Source organism: Parambassis ranga, chromosome 13, assembly GCF_900634625.1.
Source record: "Parambassis ranga chromosome 13, fParRan2.1, whole genome shotgun sequence".
In the NCBI taxonomy this organism is placed as follows: Eukaryota; Metazoa; Chordata; class Actinopteri; family Ambassidae; genus Parambassis; species Parambassis ranga.
In genome coordinates this window covers 5,582,623-5,600,168 of record NC_041033.1, presented here as the reverse complement: position 1 = coordinate 5,600,168, position 17,546 = coordinate 5,582,623, and the positions used below count along the sequence as shown (strand labels likewise).

Sequence of the window (17,546 nt, the reverse complement as noted above, 5' to 3'; positions counted from 1 at the left end):
ACCACTGACCTTTCAGACCAACATTCATCTCCAGCAGTGACATGATGCTTCTGTTGGGACAACAGGAAGTTTCTGATGCTCCAAATAAGTAAATCATTTCAAAAGACACAAAACTAGCTGATAATAAGAATCAGGCTTTTGTTCAAAAATATATATAAATGCATAAAAATGCAGAGACAGACGGACACCATAACAGCTCCCCAAAAGTGAGGTCAAAACATCTGGATTGCCGGGTGGTCACTGGCTGCAGTATGTAGGTCACAATGGGACATCCCCCATCTAAAAAATAAAAAACTCCTTAAATAAATTTAGCTAGTTAGCTAGTTTGTTATTAGTGTATTAGTGTAGTAAATACAAACCAGACTAAGCCTATTAGCTGACGAGTGTGAATGTGTTCAACCAAACCAAACCTTCGAGTTTCAAAGTGAATGTAGACTTGTTACAGTAACTAAATGCAGTCACTCATTGTGCCAATATTATTTTTAACACAAGGCATTGAACCCAGGTGATGTAGGTGGATGTCCCCTCTTTTTGTATGCATGTACTGTTAGTGGAGTTGACTCAGTCTAGCCTGTGCCCAGAGCCCAGAACCTCATCCCACCAAAGCAGTGATTCATTGCAGTCAACAATAAAGATCAGAAATGACTGCTTCTAGGTTGAAATGTTTTTGCAGCACAATGAACACAGCCAACATAAAATCTCAGTTTATTCTTTTTTTCCGTTGTTGTTTCTACAATACATCCAAAATAGGTTCAAATGAAAAGACATCAAAGAACAAATGCCAAAAATACAGAGGTATTGATAAGAGTGTAGTATGTTGTAACTCTGATCATTCAATCCTGAAGAAAAAAGCATTAAATGAAGACCTCAGAGTCCGAGGGCGTCTTTCTGCACGCTAGAACCCAGCAGTGCATTTCCAGCATCCACACAGTCTGTCACTCTCAGTGCTGAAAGAACATCACAAGAATAAACATGGAGGACAGCACACACTGATAAAAACAGCAGTTCAGCATTTATTATTAGGTTTTCTACCATTCTGAGCACGGAGCCATGACACAGCCTTCATAGCCAGCAGCTCCCACTCCTCCTTTGCATCCATCTTGAAACCATGAAGCCAGATCAGAGCCAGAATGGTGGCCCACTCTTCATTGTTGACCTAGTTCAGCCAAGGCAAACTGTGTTGACACCGTGCACTAAACTAGTTCATTATTTCCTGTGTGTTTGTGAACACCATGAAACTGTGCTATTGTTTTTAATGTTGACCCACCAGTGCAGGCTTTGACTTTTCCACCTCCTCACTGGTCTTTCCCAGTGCAGCAGCCAGAGCTGGATCGAGCTGCCAGCAGCCAGACGCCTTCTGGAGAGAGACCAGCTGCAGCAAAGGGTCTCGAGGAGACTGGGAAGCTGTAGCTTCAGTATAGAAGAAGACATGTTGAGTCTTTAGTGGGTTTTTGGTTAAACTGTATTTGGACCGATATTATTTTGACATATTAGCACATAGACACAAAATTAAATAAATAAGTGCACCGTAAAAGACATTACCCCCATCATCATCCAGAGACACGTTAGAGTATCTGGATTTCTTTGGGGAACCCAGCGGTTGTTCCACAGAGTATTCCCCCCCAATGAATCGAGGTAGAGCTGCTCAAGCAGAAATGTTAGTTCAAATATTAGTATTAGCATTAGTGCACATGCTTGAAAAAGGGTATCAGGTCAAACTGAAATCAATGAATCAATACATTAACACAGCCTTGTCAAAGTCACACTCTATGCTTTTTTCAGTGTCTCCTCATGCAGAAGTCACATTTTTGTAATAACAATTTGATAAAAAGCCGAGGTCAAAAAATAATGGCTCAACATTCCTTCATGTCAACTTTACATGTACGGCCATAACAGCTCCTATGTACAACAGTTTCCCTTTACTGTTACTGTTTCCTCTGTTGTATTGATGAAATTGTTCATTTCACTGCCTTTTAGCCTTTAACTTAACTTTAGCAATATTACCAATAATTACAAAGAATAATATAACAGGACAAAGAAATGTGAAGTTATAATATATTATAAGCCAGAGCTGGATCGAGCTGCCAGCAGCCACACGCCTTCTGGAGAGAGACCAGCTGCAGCAAAGTGTGGTTATTTTGACATGTTATCATAAAGACACACCAAGGAGTCAAATATAAAAGACGTTACCTCCACCATCATCTGGACATACATCACAAGAAGATTTCTTCGAGAGACCCAGCCTTTTTTTCAAATTAGAAAGTGCCCCCTTAAATCCAGATTTCTTTTGTTTCTGGTGAGCTGTTGTAACAGAAAAGTAACTGAAAACCTTCCAGGTCATAACATCATGAATCTGTCTAAAGTGCAGCCACAGGAGCTGCTTTAAAGAATGTAAAACATGGGCTCATCTTGTTATTTTTACTACAGGATCCTGATTTTATCATTAATTTATAGTTTTGAGGTCATTGCTGCACAGGCTTGAAAAAGAGTATGAAGTTACAAAGTTAACACAGCTATATGGAAATACAAATGCTCAAGTTTACACATCAGCTCTGCTCAGCTCCTATAATATTTCCATTTACTGTTCCTCTGTTGCATTCATAAATCAGATCATTTCCTTCCTCTGCCTTTCAGCCTTTTACTTACTGTTTCTCATTCGAGGTCTGCCGAACTCTTTAAAGTAAACAAAAAGTGAGAATCAGAATCAGTCAATAGTCTTATTGCAGCAAAGTAACACAATCAGAAAATTATAAAATAAAATATGATTTACAAAACATTTTCAAACAGTATCTTCAAAATGATATTTTTGGCCAGAACCGAGACATTAACTGAGTAGAAACTCACTTTAATTCAAAACTTGGCCATTGTATGAATAATACAGAAAACTACAGATTGTTTGTTTCACAGCCTTTCAGCTTTAAGATTAAGAAACCATTATTAGTCCCACAATGGGGAAATTGCATTTGTACTTACTATATCCGACTAAAGACGAATACATGCCTGAAAGATAAACAAAAACAGAGGATAAGAATCAGTCAAACAATAAATACATTTCTGGTTGTATTACTAAATGAATTTATAGGTTATTGTATTTTTTTTTCAAAAAGACAAATGACAGCATGTTTTGTTTTTCGGTGTCTCCTTGTAAAGAAGCCATTGATTGTAGGACAAAGGACACAAACCCTGAGGTCACAGTATATTTGACTTAAACAGTAAATATCAAGATATACATTTCTGGGCTCAATGACAATTTCTTGTTAGTCACAGCCAAACAAAACAGAGCAAGAACTGCTCATACTGTGTACACTGTATTTCACAAAGCTGCAAATGCATTTGCACCTTCCTCTGTACATCCTTGTATGTCAATACACTTGGTCTGTTCGTTGTTTATATTCATCACTGTATTCATACAGTATTTACACAGAGATATTGGAATGATTTACTTACATTCATCTGGAGTTGCATCGACAACTTGCAGAGAGACAAAAAAGATGTGATGTAAACACATTAAAGACAACAGACAGCTGAAGCTGAAATATTCAAAATGTCTCAGAGACAACTTTTTACATCACAGCATGAGCACAGTGTAAGTGCAAAATGACGTTGTTTTTACAAATTAAAGATTAAAATAACTGATTTGTATATTACAATTTATATTCAGAGTATAGCAGTTCATTATTATGCTCCTCTGTCCTTAACATTATCACTGTATGACTGTCATTCAGACACAAATACACATGCTCAAGTTTACACATCAGCTCTGCTCAGCTCCTATAATATTTGCATTTACTGTTCCTCTGTTGCATTCATAAATCAAATCATTTCCTTCCTCTGCCTTTCAGCCTTTTACTTATTGTTTCTCATTGGAGCACTGCTGAACTCTTTAAAGTAAACAAAAAGAGAGAATCAGAATCAGTCAAAACAAATACATTTATAGTCTTATTGCAGCAAGTAACACAATAGGATTTACAAAACATTTTTAAACAGTACCTTCATAATGCTATGCTAGATTGTTTGTTTCACTGCCTTTCAGCTTTGTACTTACCACTTCCGACTAAAGATGAATACACTTCTGAAAGATGAACAAAAACAGATGATAAGAATCCGTCAAAAAACAACATGTACACTGTATTTCATGATAAAGCTGAACGGTCCCGTTAATCCCAAACCAGCTTGATGGGGTTGAAGTTGCATTTACAAATTAAGCAGGATACTGCTGGTATGTACAATAGTTCAATGTTTATGTACTGATAAAAAACGGATTGTTTGCTTCCTTTGAAGATAAACAAGAAGAAGAGAGGATAAGAATAAGTCAATATATATATATATATATATATATATATATATATATATATATATATATATATATATATATATATATATATCCCATTACCAATATATAGAGCCCAATGAAAATGGATGATGTCGAATGTATAGATATAAAATGTAGAATACTGCAAATGTATAATAATGGAACATAGAACATGGAACTCGGTTTAATGTTTATATTCATACTGTATTAGAACACAGTATTTACACACAGACACACTTTGGTGTTTTACTTACGTTGTGAACGCACAGAAGGGCCCTGGAGTGCTGGACAGAAGCACCCCATATAAACTTGGAGAAATGTGAGGTAAAAAAGGCAAAAGACAAAAATTAAACAAACATCAATACTTAAACTATTGGTTTGATATTTTTATATTAAATGAGTTCATAACTTCAATGACTGATGTTGAAAAAAAATCAAAATGTCATATTGCTGTTTTAAATATTATTATGGATAACTCACTGTATCTTGTTGGAATGTTTCTGCGTAGCAAAGGTCCTTGAATCACTTCACCATCAGTTTTATTAACAGCAATGAAGGCAGTGAAAGAGCTGCTCACTCCTGATTGGACACTGAGCTCCACCACCTTCTTCTTCACTCCATCCTTCTCTTCTCTCTTTTCTCTCTCTTCCATCTCCAGGGAGCGAATCAGAGTCCGAGCAGCCAACCTGTGGACTGTTGATCTGCAGACAGCAGAGAGAAGGAAACACTCAGACAGAGATATAATTAGTTTGATTGCTGTAGGGCAAGGCAATCAACTCTTGTTCTTCTCTTCTTTCTTCTTCTTCTTCTTCTTCCTCTGCACGTTTTTGGCGCAGCGTATCTTCAGCATACATTCACCAATTTCAGCCATTCAGCTATCAAAATGTTCACCTCACAGAGGACATTCTGGGTCAACTTCAATTTTTTTTCAAAAAATTATAAATTTTCCAATTTTAAGCAATTTCTACATCATTTTTAACATGGAAGTCTATGAAGGAGCTTTCAAAACAACAATGTAACTAGTTCCACATGCTTTCAGCTACAGAAACCGTTCAAGCATTATTCTGTTCAGCTCTTCCAGGGCTAATAAAATGGTATTCGGATTTGTTCAAATATGTTTTGTTTTCAAAATATTAATAAAATTCAAATATTCAAAAATTCAAATTCAAAAGCCATTCAACAGTCTATTCAAGAAGTCTATCAGAGAGCCCTTCAACAAGGGTTATCTGCCAAATGTATCTACACCTATTAAGATTTTCTACTTTTCAAAATAAAGCTGGATCCATACTCCGCGAGACACAGGGTCCGGGCCGAACTTTTTTCTCTCAAGGCTGTGCGTCAACCATGCTGTGATTGGTCTGAATTTATTGTGGGCGTGATGAATGTGGAGAAGCGCAAGGGCTTCAGGTGCAGAACACACAGACAGAAGGAGGAAGTACAAGGACGATGGACAGTTTAGATGAGCAGCTGGCAAACAGCTCCTGGAAGGAGAAACACGGCGCAGAGAGGAGAGAGTCTGTCCAAAAGGTGACAATAAAAACTAATCCCAGTATTGATCACGGTGTTACAGCGGCTCGTGCACATTAAACACCGGGAGATGGGATGCATTATTGCAGACAGTCATCCACACGTTCACAGAATTAAAGTCACACAGACCAGAGGTCTGCTACAGTCAGCTACACTGATCTTCTATCTATTGTCATGCTGTACACCCTCTTCCCTGAACATTATCAGCTCGTTAGGCCAGGTAACCACGACTGTGCTCACAATTTACAATACAAATGCATTGTCAACCTTTTGTGTGTGACGTGAGCTGCGTAGGAGGGCCGTATGAGGAGTTCTGCACACACACGTCTCGCAGAGTATGGTACCTCCGTGCCGAAAATAACTTTTCTTTTTTTAACTCTTACCACCCGGGGAGCGAGTTCTCTGTTCTTTTTCTCGCGGAGTATGGAACAGCCTTTATCTTTTCAAATTCTTAACCGTGTTTCAGCAAATTAAATTCAGATTGCAGATTCTCCAGCAATTCAGAGCAATCCTTCACATCAGCAGCAATCAAACTTGCGTTTTTTCAGGAAATGCCTTTTCTAGTGTTTGTTTGTGACCAGTGACTTATTAGTTTTCTGTTTTCTTTCAGTGTCACAGAGAGCTGCACTCTAATGCAGGACACACTGGATATGAAGCAAGAGACATGCTGGACAAATAACTGATCATCTGTAAAGATCCAAAGCAGAACAGTGCCGTCTGTATCAAACATGTGTTACCCAGTGTCCTCTGCAGGTTTGAGGCTGAAGTTCAGCTGGTTCTGAGAGGGATGACCTGCCAGGCTGTACTTCACCGTCACACTGCCCTCTGCTGCCTCTGAACTCTATCATCACAGTGTTAGAAACCATCACTGTCGCCACATACCTTAAGAAAAACATGAGGTGGAGCTGCTCCTACCTGTCCAGTCAGCTGAGCATAAATCAGTGACCTTTGACCCTGAAAAAGTGCTGTGATAGGTGGAGAGAGGGCAGTCACAGACACTCCCTTTGGTAAATCCCATGTGACTGAGATGTCCACCACAGCTGGCTGCAGAGCAAATCGCAGCGACTGCATCACCTGAAAAATAATAAAAAGTATCAGCACGCACTAAGCTCTGGGTTTTTACTCACTGGAACTCTGATCTCTGAGCAGACACAGATTCACTGCTGCTGAGCTTCACTGTGTTTACTGTCTTACCTTTGGCTGCATCCGGTCAGTCCCTGTGATGAACTGAGCGTGACCTCCTCCCTCCTTGGCCAAACCATTGATCAGAGCAGAGCTGGCACCTTCTCCAATCCCAAAAGAGAAACACCTGCAGTACAGCAGTTTGTTTACACACACTGAACACATGGACACACTGAGGATTGTATTGTGATTGTTGTGTTTTTCACCTGTGGGACCCTGAGTTCCTTTTCACCAGATCTACAACTTCTTTGGTGTTTCCTACCTCTCCATCAGTAAAGACAAACAGCTGGAGAGAAGTAGAGTTTGTTAGATCACACCAAGAAACCTGCAGCAGGTGTTGTGTGTTTGTGTGTGTCCATGAGTCTTACTTGTCTGGGCTGATTGGGGATGCAGGGCTGGCTGTAAATATGTCTGAGGGGCATCAGGATCTCTGTTCCTCCCAGATTAGCATCCATCTCCTCAACTTTCTTCAGAGCCTCCTCCATGGTCTGCTGGCTGTACTCCACACTCTTACTGCACAAACACATTCAGCAATGCACACGTGCATGTATTCAATATCCAACATCAAGACTCTCACTAGCTGCCAGATATGAAGGAGTCACTTACGGGAAGATGTGTTCAAAGCTGGAGCCAAAGCTGTAGATGTTGAAATAGCAGCCCATTGGTAAGCTCTTCAACAGCAGCAGCAGAGTGTCCTTAATGAAGAACAGATAGTGAAGGTCACTGCATCAGAGGGACACTGTGGAGGATTTTAGAAAGACAGTGAACACTGCTGGATACCCTGGCACTGCTGATGCGAGTTTCTCCCTGCTTGCTGTTATTCAGTGAACACTCCATGCTTCCAGATCGATCCAATAAGAACACAAACTCTCCACGTGAGGCGACTGTAGACATCACAGACTGAGGGAACTCAGGGTACAGGCTCACCATCACCACTGGATCACCCATCAGAGAGCCTGACACACAGGAAATCACAAACCTGCTCTTCACTGTCATTCCAACACTTCATTTGCTTACAGGTGAGCTTAATGAACCATTTATTATAACTTCACTGATTGGTTACTCACCCTGCTTGGCAGAGGCCTGTCCTGCCTCCACCACAGCAGTGGGCTGGTGGGCGTCTTTGTAATAAATCAGCAGTTCAACATCTCTGTCAAACTTGTGTCCTGCAGACAACTTGATCTACAGTTCAAACACACACATTAACATTCAGTGTTCACTTCAGATGACCGACCACACGCAGCAGACACATTAGCACTCTACCTACCGTGGCCTGGGTTTGATCAGTGTTGAGGTACTGGAGAGGGTCCAAGGAGCAGCTGGACTCCACCTTAGAGACTGGACGAGCAGAGGACACGCGGGCAGACAAAGACAGGCTGTAGGGCACCAGAGAGGCTGGAACAGAGGTGACCTGGACACTGGACCCTTCACTACCTGCAAACATGAGACACAACTCTTAGCCCTCTGGTTGTTGTTTGAGGTGGGAGGCTCTGGGAAGATGCTGGCCTTATCACTGCACAGTGCTCTTTGGCTTCCATCAGTATGTGTCTGTGAACACTGATGCAGTGTTGTCCTACCCTGAGGTTGGTAGCGAGGGTTGAGCACAGCAGGCAGACAAAACCTCAGCCCGTCATCAGCCTGCACAGCCAGCTCAGTGACGTACTCCAGCCTGATGGAGGCGCTCTCTCCTGGAGGCAGACTGCCCACACTCAGAGAGAATATATCTGGACTCTGCTGGCTCTCCTCCAACAGGAAGGCCTGCTGACCGGAGCTCAGTGCATCATCATACTCCTCACGAGCCTGCAGTACAGGTGACACATGTCAGTAACTGTTTGGTTTTCTTCACAGTGACTGAATCTTTCTGTGCAGCTCACCTCCTGTTTCTCCTTCACCTCAGCTACAATCTGCGTCTGTCCAAGCTTTGCACTGAAATGACAGACAGCAGCATCTCCAGGCAGAGGGAAGACAAACACAGCCTCCACTGGTTTGTCCTCCTTGTTCTCATAGTTCAGAGTGGAGACCACTGTAGCCACATGGTCCCTCACCTCCAGCTCCACCTCAATGCTCTTCAGAGGAACTGACAAAGACAACACAGCCAAAAGAGCATTTAAATGATTTTGAATCTTACTCGTTAAAACATTATTTTAAATTCTAGATCCATTAAATCTTCATATTGATCATCACTACTGCTTTAATATAGCACCATTATACGTTTATCAACATGCATTATTTCTTTTAATTTAAAGTTAATATAAGAAGGAATACAAATCAACCTTCCTTTTCACCATGTAAACAACTATTACTAGTAATAATAATAATAATAATTTTATACCTGCTTTCTTATTGGCAGTGAGCAGACCACAGCGGTTCTCCATTGTGTCTCTTGAAGTGACAATGTACAGATTTCTGTAAAAAAAACAAACCTAATTGAAATGCATATTATAGCCAAGCTGAAAATGTTATAAATCTTTCTTTCATTTAGCTCATTACAGATCCAGAATCACTATTATAAAGGTAAGATATGCTAATAATAAGCTAATAGGTGGCCCATATTTCGATTTACTAAAGACTGTTGGCCTTAAACATTACTTTTACACTATGGAGGAATACACAGTCAACTAAGTTGTGTTTAAATCAGATGCCTACCTCGAGCAGGAAAGTGTCAACCTTCAATTGCTGCAGGAAGAACCAAGAGAGAAAATGACAGACGTGTGTGGGCCTGTGGTCTACTTAGTACAGTTTCCTGTAAACGTGTGGTTATCCATCCTTCTTACACTCTTGTCTGTCTATATAGACAATCCTGGTGTTACACTGTATTCTGACCCACCAGAAACAGGTTCATCTCCACAAATATGCCACATCAACATTGTTTAATTACCTCACTGTGACTACTACAGATTGAACATGGTATCTGATGTGAGATTATCTACTATCCATCTACTTTTGCTGTGTGTTGTACTTACAGGATGACAGGAGGCTGGAGTCTAGTGGACAGCAGGCAAATCCTGTACAGGTCACCAGTCTATGGCAGGTGTTCAATTTAAATCATCCCACCTGGAGTCACAAGCCTTTTTACTCAATATTTGATAACTGTGCACATAAAAGGAAGTTAAAGACTTCCTACTTTTAATGGCACAATGGGACTTTGTTTGCTTTGCTTTCATTCTACTGTCTGATGAGAAAGCAGTGTCCTTTTGTTTTTTATTTTTTAGCATGAACAACCGAAGAGTATAACTGCATGAACCAGGGCCTCATCAGAGTTACAACTGCTTCTGTCTCTAATGACTAAACTACCTAAAATCCTTCCTCATGGGCACCTGAGGTACAGCTCATGATATTCTCGAGGTTCATTTGACAGAGAATCTGATAAAGGTTATAATGGCTGGAACAGAAACTGAGTGTTTTAGCACTTTAACCTCACCCGCAGCTGGCTTCCAGTAAACTGCAAGGTTTAGCAGAACACCATACGTACCCTACACCACCCCCTATTCCCTCTTCTTCTGGTGGCTGACCTACCCACTGAACTACTTTCACTTTCTTAAAACACAAAAATTCCCTTGTGGTTGTTTAGTGTTTGGGCAGGAAATTGGTTAGCAACAAATCCTTTCTTTATCTTTCCTTTTAATTTCAGACACACTTTTTTTGGTGTGCACATGAATCCCTGAGAAAAAAAACTTTCCTGTCTTCATCTCCTGATACCACACTCAGTCCCACAAGTTTAACACCATCTCTAGCGTTGACTAGCAACTGATGTCCGTCTTCCTCAATGCCATAAGGTGCTGAAAAGCAGTATTTTAGGGTTTTGTGAGGAAAAGAGAGAGTGATAGATGGAGGGTAACAGGGGTGGGGGTGGTTGGAGTGTAGGCCTAAGTTGAACATCCTGGCTGGTAATATATGCGGCCCTATTGTGCCTGATCAATGCAGTGTGCAATAATGGGGGGCGAGGAGGGGCAAGTGGCTATGATGAGATGTCTTTTGCCTCATAGTTGTCGCCCCTCACGCTAAGAAAACACTCTAAGACCACGCAGTGTCCAGAAGACCTTCGTCTGAGCTCAACAAAGTCCCTCCTCCATTTCTATCTCATTTTGTTTTTTTTATTCTCACAGAAATGAAACACTGAAATGCTGTGATTGTGAGGAGCAGCAGGTTGTGGTGAGTCTACAGTGTTAAATGCACATATCTTTGTGGTGTTTCTCTGAACTTTCTCACAGCTTTGGTGTCTGAGGTGGAAGAGTCGTGCAGGATGAGGTGAGAATGTTTTTATTACAATCTCTAAATGGAGCATTAAAATGTGTGTAATTGCTGCTTTATTTGCAAACTGACATTAAAAAGTAACTCATGGGGCATTTTGTATGATGATATAAAGATAATTTGACTGTTAAAAAGACCATGATCAGTACATAAATTGATGCTACTAATACCCAGTTTCAGATTATGAGATGGTGCATCGCTCCTCAAGATTGAGTGAAAAGAGGGGACGCTATTAACAAATCTGTGTCAGTCATTTGAAGCTGAATGGAGGCTGAGCAGGGTGGAGGGAACATTATAGACAAAAAGGCCTCATGCTTTTGTTTCAGTGCCTCCCTTGTGAAAGCACAGACTCTAAGAACAAACCCCTCAAGTATTGTATCTGGATAAAGATGACAAAGAACAATACAGCCTGTGTACAGACAAGGCTGGGAAAAAAGTGAGAGGAGGAATCGGGGGTGGTGAAAAGGAGTGGGTGCTGACAGAAAAGGACACATGGATGACTGGCATAACATGATCAAATTAGCACAAAACACTGCTCAACAATAGGGGTCAGGTCAGTTTCATCCACTGATTTAGAAAATGCTTCTTTTTATGTTCTTTTATGGGTAGGATCAGACCTCCTTACCTGTTCTACAGGACACAATAATGTCACAGGACAGAAGATTCTGGGTAGCGGGTGGGAAGAAGGTGCACTGGTTTATTCTTGTGTACCTTCTCCTCCTGGCCTCACCATGCACAAGCTTCCTCCCCAACTTCTGGTCTCGCGTTTTAACACTGTCCTGGGACTCACACACACACCAGTACATTACAGAGCAGGCCATCCTCAATGTCACCCTGGAGACTCTGAGGGGCAACACAATACAGCAGGGAAACCAGGTGAGCTCAGAGAGTGTGTGTTTTGTGCAGTACATTGTGATGTTTGAACACAGACATAGCAGGGTTATAGTTTTTTTCAGTAATGATAAACATCTGCCTGTATGTCTCCCAGAACACACTGGGTCGTGGCTTCTGGAGAGCTGTGGGAGATGTGGTGAAATCCAATGCTGCCATGGACTTCCTGAGCTCCACCAGGTCTGACCCGGTCTACCACTTTGATTCAGAGCGCATCGATGGGGCCATGGTGATGTTACGTCAGTTATGGACTCAGACTGTCCTCTCTGTGCGGGCCAAAGAATACCAAAGTGCCCGGCATAGCTTGGGGCAGCTATTTCATTCCCTGCAGGTAACCTGTGACACTGGGATTTAAATCTGTGTGCTGTACTGCCTGATACATTAGTAATGATTTAATTTGTTTTGACAGGACTTCTACAGCCACAGTAACTGGGTGGAGATGGGCCAGCGCTCCATTTACCTCCACCTGCTGCAGCCAGATGAGCCTGCTGTCCCTGTAGCCAAAGGTACTGAAGCTCGGCTGTAACTCAAAATGGACTAAGTGTGGCGCTTATGAGTGGGGGGGGTCTCCTGGTGTCATTGCAAACTGTATAGTTTGTTGATGCATGCCTTTCTTTTTCCCATGCACACACACAAACAAACACATCACACAGGTTGACTCCTGACAGGAGAGAAGTCAGTGCTTTTGTGGCTTGACATATTACAGCATATAAATTACAAAGGGTAGAAAAGAAACATGGCTACTGCACACACTACTAAAACCTAATATTGTGGGTCTTCGATCAGCTCACCCGTCCTCTCTGTCCACAGAACACACTCCAACCTGCATGGAGTGCTTCAGTACCACCTGTAGAAACAACCTCCTGCCAGCGCTGACAAACACACAGGACGACGGCCTGCTGCTCACCACTGGCTACTTCAGCACGTCCCCTCTAAAACCTGATGGTATATCACTTTATTTCTTTAACTATAAAAGTAGAATGTTTTCAAGTATACTCTGGTTCACCCTTCAAATCAAGTCTGCAGTGTGTGATTCAGGGTTTTTTGTGTTTTAGGTAAATGCAGTCATGGGGGTATTCTTGACAGTAGCCGCTACATGGGAGCAAAAGGGGGCATCAACAAGGACAGCACCTCCCCTCTGTTCTCCCCACACCATTACCTCCATGTAGACGCTGCCACTTTGGCCACTGAAGCCACACTGAGCGTACTGAGAGACCTCAGAGACACCGTGGGCCACAAAACCTTTCTTAAGTATGTTTTTTTACATTTGTTTTAAATTATGGTTATAATAAGCCTATATATATATATAATGTCCTTCCAAATATATCTCCACAGGCTGTTCAGTGTCAAGGAAGTTCCATCACTGGTCTTTGTCATGGACACTACAGGCAGCATGTTTGAGGAGATCACCGCTGCTCGCGTCCGCGCTCACTCCATCATCCAGAGCCGAACAAGCAGCTCCGGGGGCCCAGGAACTTTTCTGCTTGTGCCCTTCCATGACCCAGGTGAGACAGAGTTCATCATAAATGTACATTTGGACAGATGTACACGAAGCTTTATATTTCATGTTATGTTTTATATCATTATATTAAATGTTATTATTTAATATTAACTTTATTTCATCTATATTTGATTTGATTTGTATCACTTTTCCAGCAGCAGTTTGTAATAATTAAATTTTGAATACTCAAAAACTAACCATATATTTTCAACCTATCTCGTATAAACATGCTTATGGATTTTATTATTAAATGATATTCACTCTCTGTTTGGTTTGGATGTGTGTGCCTTACCTTAGTTTGATGATCATAACTTTAACCCTGCCCTGTACTGTATTCTGCAGGGGTAGGTCCAGTGTTTGAGACAGATGACCCAGACCTGTTCATGCAACATTTGGAGAACCTCATGGCGTTGGGAGGAGGGGATGAACCAGAGATGTGCTTCTCAGCCATTCAGGTACATTCAGATGCTAAACACTGGAAATGTACAATATTCATGTTGGAACATATGACAGCTATCTTGCTTTATGTTTCCAGCTGGCGCTTACTCACAGCCCACCGATGTCAGAGATCTTTGTATTCACCGATGCTTCTCCAAAGGACGCCCATTTATTTGATGCAGTAAAAGCCCTTCTTCTTGAGAAACAGAGCAAAGTCAGTTTAACTTTGAAGCACATCATTGTGTTTTTAAAGAAAAAGATCAGTCAATTTGTGACACGACTTTTCCCACAGGTGACATTTCTTCTTACTGAAGACCCAAATTATACAATAAAGACAAGCAGGAGAGAGAAGAGGAGGAGGAGGAAGAGGAGGAGTAAAGAACCTTTGTCTCCTGATCGTTTCAAACTCTACAGCTCCCTGTCCTCCATGTCGGGTGGTCTGACAATATTCACCACTAACTCTGACATCCACAGGGTCTCTGCTATAGTGGAAGACAACACCGCTCCAGACAAGGTAACAGCAAGGCCCTTCGAGGGAGGATAATTATTTGTGTTCCTCCTTATTATCAAACTTTTAACTTTCTTTGCATGTGTAGTCTGACTCTGCCCTCACTCCACGCTGAAGTTCAGTCTACCCTGGCTACACAACCAACCATGATACTTGTCTCCTTCCAGGTGACCCTCCTCCACGTTGAGAGTGACCAGGAGCTGATGTCTGTTCACTCCTTCAGAGTGGACAGCTCGGTGAGGAACGTCACTCTGCATGTCACCGGCACTATGACCGAGTGTATCCTTACCGACCCATCAGGTATAACTGCAACATCACAAATGATTAATCATCTCTCCACTCACACAAAGTGTATTGGAATGTATTACAATGGTGGAGACAACATCCAGGTAACATCTATACTGTCTGAACAATGTTTGTATTCTTCAGAACAAAGCCAGTCTCTCTTAAATGAACAAGGCCCCCTAGCAGAGTTGGAGCACTTCCAGGGTTTGTACCGCATCAGCCTGCTTCCTCCCATACAGGCTGGTCAGTGGAAACTACAAGCCAACAGTGATGGACATCTGACATTTAATGTAATAGGTAAAATCATGTATGATATAATGATTTCTGTTGCATTTGTTTTAGTGTGAAAATAACTTACCTTTTGATTGACTCCACCAGGTGGCAGCAGTGTAGATTTTTTGTATTACTTTGCCACTGTAAACAATGAGACGCACCCAGGTCTGGCCAGAGTGGAGGGCAGCCCTGTAGCGGGTACAAACAATTCATTTACTATAAGAAACATGGAATAACAATGATGGGTATGTTCCAATAAGCAAAACCTTGTTATTTTTAGGAGTCCCTGCCTTCCTGGTGCTGGCAGTCACAGGTCTGTCTTCAGATGAAGAGGCATCTTTCAGTCACGCCACACTGCTGGGAGCTGAAGGGGAGAGCCTTCAGCAGGTGAAGCTGAACTCCTCTTCCTCTTCATCTCCATCATTCTACTCCTTGGTAGAGCTGGTGGGCTTAGTGGACCCTGTTCCCAGGGTTCCCTTCTGTGTTCGACTCACAGGCCGAGACAGCAGAGGGAACAATCTGGAGAGGGTTTCCACAGAGATGGTGCAGCCCACTCATGTTCAGATACAGGTAATTATTATTATTAAGACAAGAATTAATCTATCTTAGCTGTCAAAGTATGAAATGTTTGCCAAGAATTCATTTGTGTATCTTTTCTTCTGTGTCTACAGGTGTTATCTGCTCCCCGTCTTGTACCTGGTCACAGCACAATGGTAAGCTTTGACATCCTGAACCAGGGCCCGGCTCGACTCTTTAGTTTGACTGCTGACGATGACAGTGGGTATCTTCACAAGACAGGACCACACAGGTAGAGAAAAGTGTTATCCAGTTTCCTGCAGTGCTGCTCTGAAAGATCATTTCTTGCCATTTGAGGACTATTATCACATCACTACATTAATAACACTGCAAGTTTCTTGTCTTTCAGTTTCCATGTTACAGAAGGAGGGTCTTTCAGTGGACAGGTGGACCTCCACACTCCTGCCACAGCTCAGGCAGGAGCCACCGTCACCCTCACACTCACTGTGCGTGCTCACGACTCTCCAGACTCCAATTATGCAGTGGCCTACCTGACTGTGGTCAAGCTGGTGAGCATTAACAGAAAACTAAGAGACTCTAATTACATATGTGTGTGTGGTGTGCACTTTGCATGGCCTACCTGTTTGGCAGCAGATACAGTTGTTACATCAGATAAGATTCTCCCGTATTGAGGATCTTTTTCCTGATATGTTCACGCGGGCCAGGTAAATTGCCCAAAGTACCAATCTGATCCAACTTAGATAAATATCACATATCATTCAAGACATGAAGATCATTATTCAACACTTTCTTAACTTATATATTTTTCCTTGTCACCCGCAGGACTCTGATACGTCTCCACCCTCCTGCTCTGCTGCACGTGTCCATTCAAACTGTCCGTCTGTTTGCAATGAGTCCAGCTGGAGTGTGTCTCTGGTTGTGTCAGACATTGGTCGCTCTGGTGTTGCAGCCCTGCAACTGCAGAAAGGTGGGGGTGTTCTAACATTATTCCACAGTCCTCCACCCACAGAGGAAAGCTTTGTAGATACCCAGCCCAGCCTGGACCAGCAGAAGGTGCACAAGACAAGCAATGAAGACCACCCACACCACCACTACCAACATCATCATCATCATAGTCATGACCACAAGACCAGATTAGAGACAGGAGACCCCCCACTGAATGTTTCTGATTGGATGGAGCCATTGTGGGTTAGGTACACATCCAGCTGCTGCTCTAATCAGGCAGAGATGCTGGTGTGGGACACAGCTGGAAACATGAAACGCTGTCATTTGACATCTGGTCAGCAGAGGCAGCAGAGAGACAGGAGCATAGAAACCTGTGGAAGTGGACGGATAAAACTGTCAGACGTCTTTTTCTTGTTGTTAGGCCTGCTGTGGTGCCCTATGCTTTAGTTCAATGTGATTAATTAATTAATGCATGGAAATGCTGATGGTGATTTTGCATTTCCATCTTCTTTCAGCAGTGGCTCAGTGGTAGAGCAGGGTTGTCCAATAACCAGAAGGTTGGTGGTTTGACCCCAGCTCATTGTTGCCTCCAGTGCACTCACTGGTGTATGAATGTGTATGAATGTATCAGCAGTGGTCGGGGAGGCTGTAGGCCTTGGCAGTCTCTCCCTGACTACATCTGTAGCTTACCACTGCTCTGAAATCAAACAATGCATGAGTACATTTGGATGATACTTTTTAACCAGGAAATAAAATGATGATGAAAGATAGTGTGAAGCACTCTGGGAGTTGTGGTGATAATAAGCCAGGACAGAAACATTTTATATGTGTTTCCATTATCTGCTCAGAAAACACAGGAGCAAACACAAGATTTATATGCACAAGGGTTAACATGA

At 42.1% G+C, this 17,546-nt stretch overlaps 2 protein-coding genes across 2 annotated transcripts; one reads left to right on the top strand and one right to left on the bottom strand.

The window, feature by feature from the left end:
* Positions 1-786: 786 nt before the first annotated feature.
* LOC114445051 (von Willebrand factor A domain-containing protein 5A-like) lies at positions 787-9,863 on the bottom strand. The gene is made up of 23 exons (XM_028419993.1): positions 9,849-9,863; positions 8,896-9,144; positions 8,599-8,821; positions 8,289-8,455; positions 8,089-8,203; positions 7,802-7,977; positions 7,628-7,716; positions 7,390-7,534; positions 7,228-7,307; positions 7,034-7,148; positions 6,755-6,913; positions 6,577-6,680; positions 4,793-5,013; positions 4,567-4,620; positions 4,046-4,072; positions 3,448-3,471; positions 2,974-3,000; positions 2,647-2,673; positions 2,191-2,301; positions 1,543-1,641; positions 1,268-1,410; positions 1,033-1,156; positions 787-947 (listed from the first exon to the last, which is right to left on the bottom strand). Exons 1-23 carry the CDS (start codon positions 9,861-9,863, stop codon positions 868-870), a joined length of 2,574 nt encoding a protein of 857 aa, XP_028275794.1. The 3' UTR covers positions 787-867.
* A 2,054-nt stretch (positions 9,864-11,917) lies between these two features.
* On the top strand, positions 11,918-17,097 carry vwa7 (von Willebrand factor A domain containing 7). Its single transcript, XM_028419012.1, has 16 exons — positions 11,918-12,163; positions 12,261-12,494; positions 12,573-12,669; positions 12,974-13,108; positions 13,219-13,414; positions 13,499-13,668; positions 14,007-14,119; positions 14,200-14,316; positions 14,395-14,616; positions 14,778-14,910; positions 15,040-15,192; positions 15,274-15,366; positions 15,449-15,738; positions 15,840-15,976; positions 16,094-16,253; positions 16,528-17,097. Exons 1-16 carry the CDS (start codon positions 11,918-11,920, stop codon positions 17,095-17,097), a joined length of 3,066 nt encoding a protein of 1,021 aa, XP_028274813.1.
* The last annotated feature ends 449 nt before the right edge of the window (positions 17,098-17,546 follow it).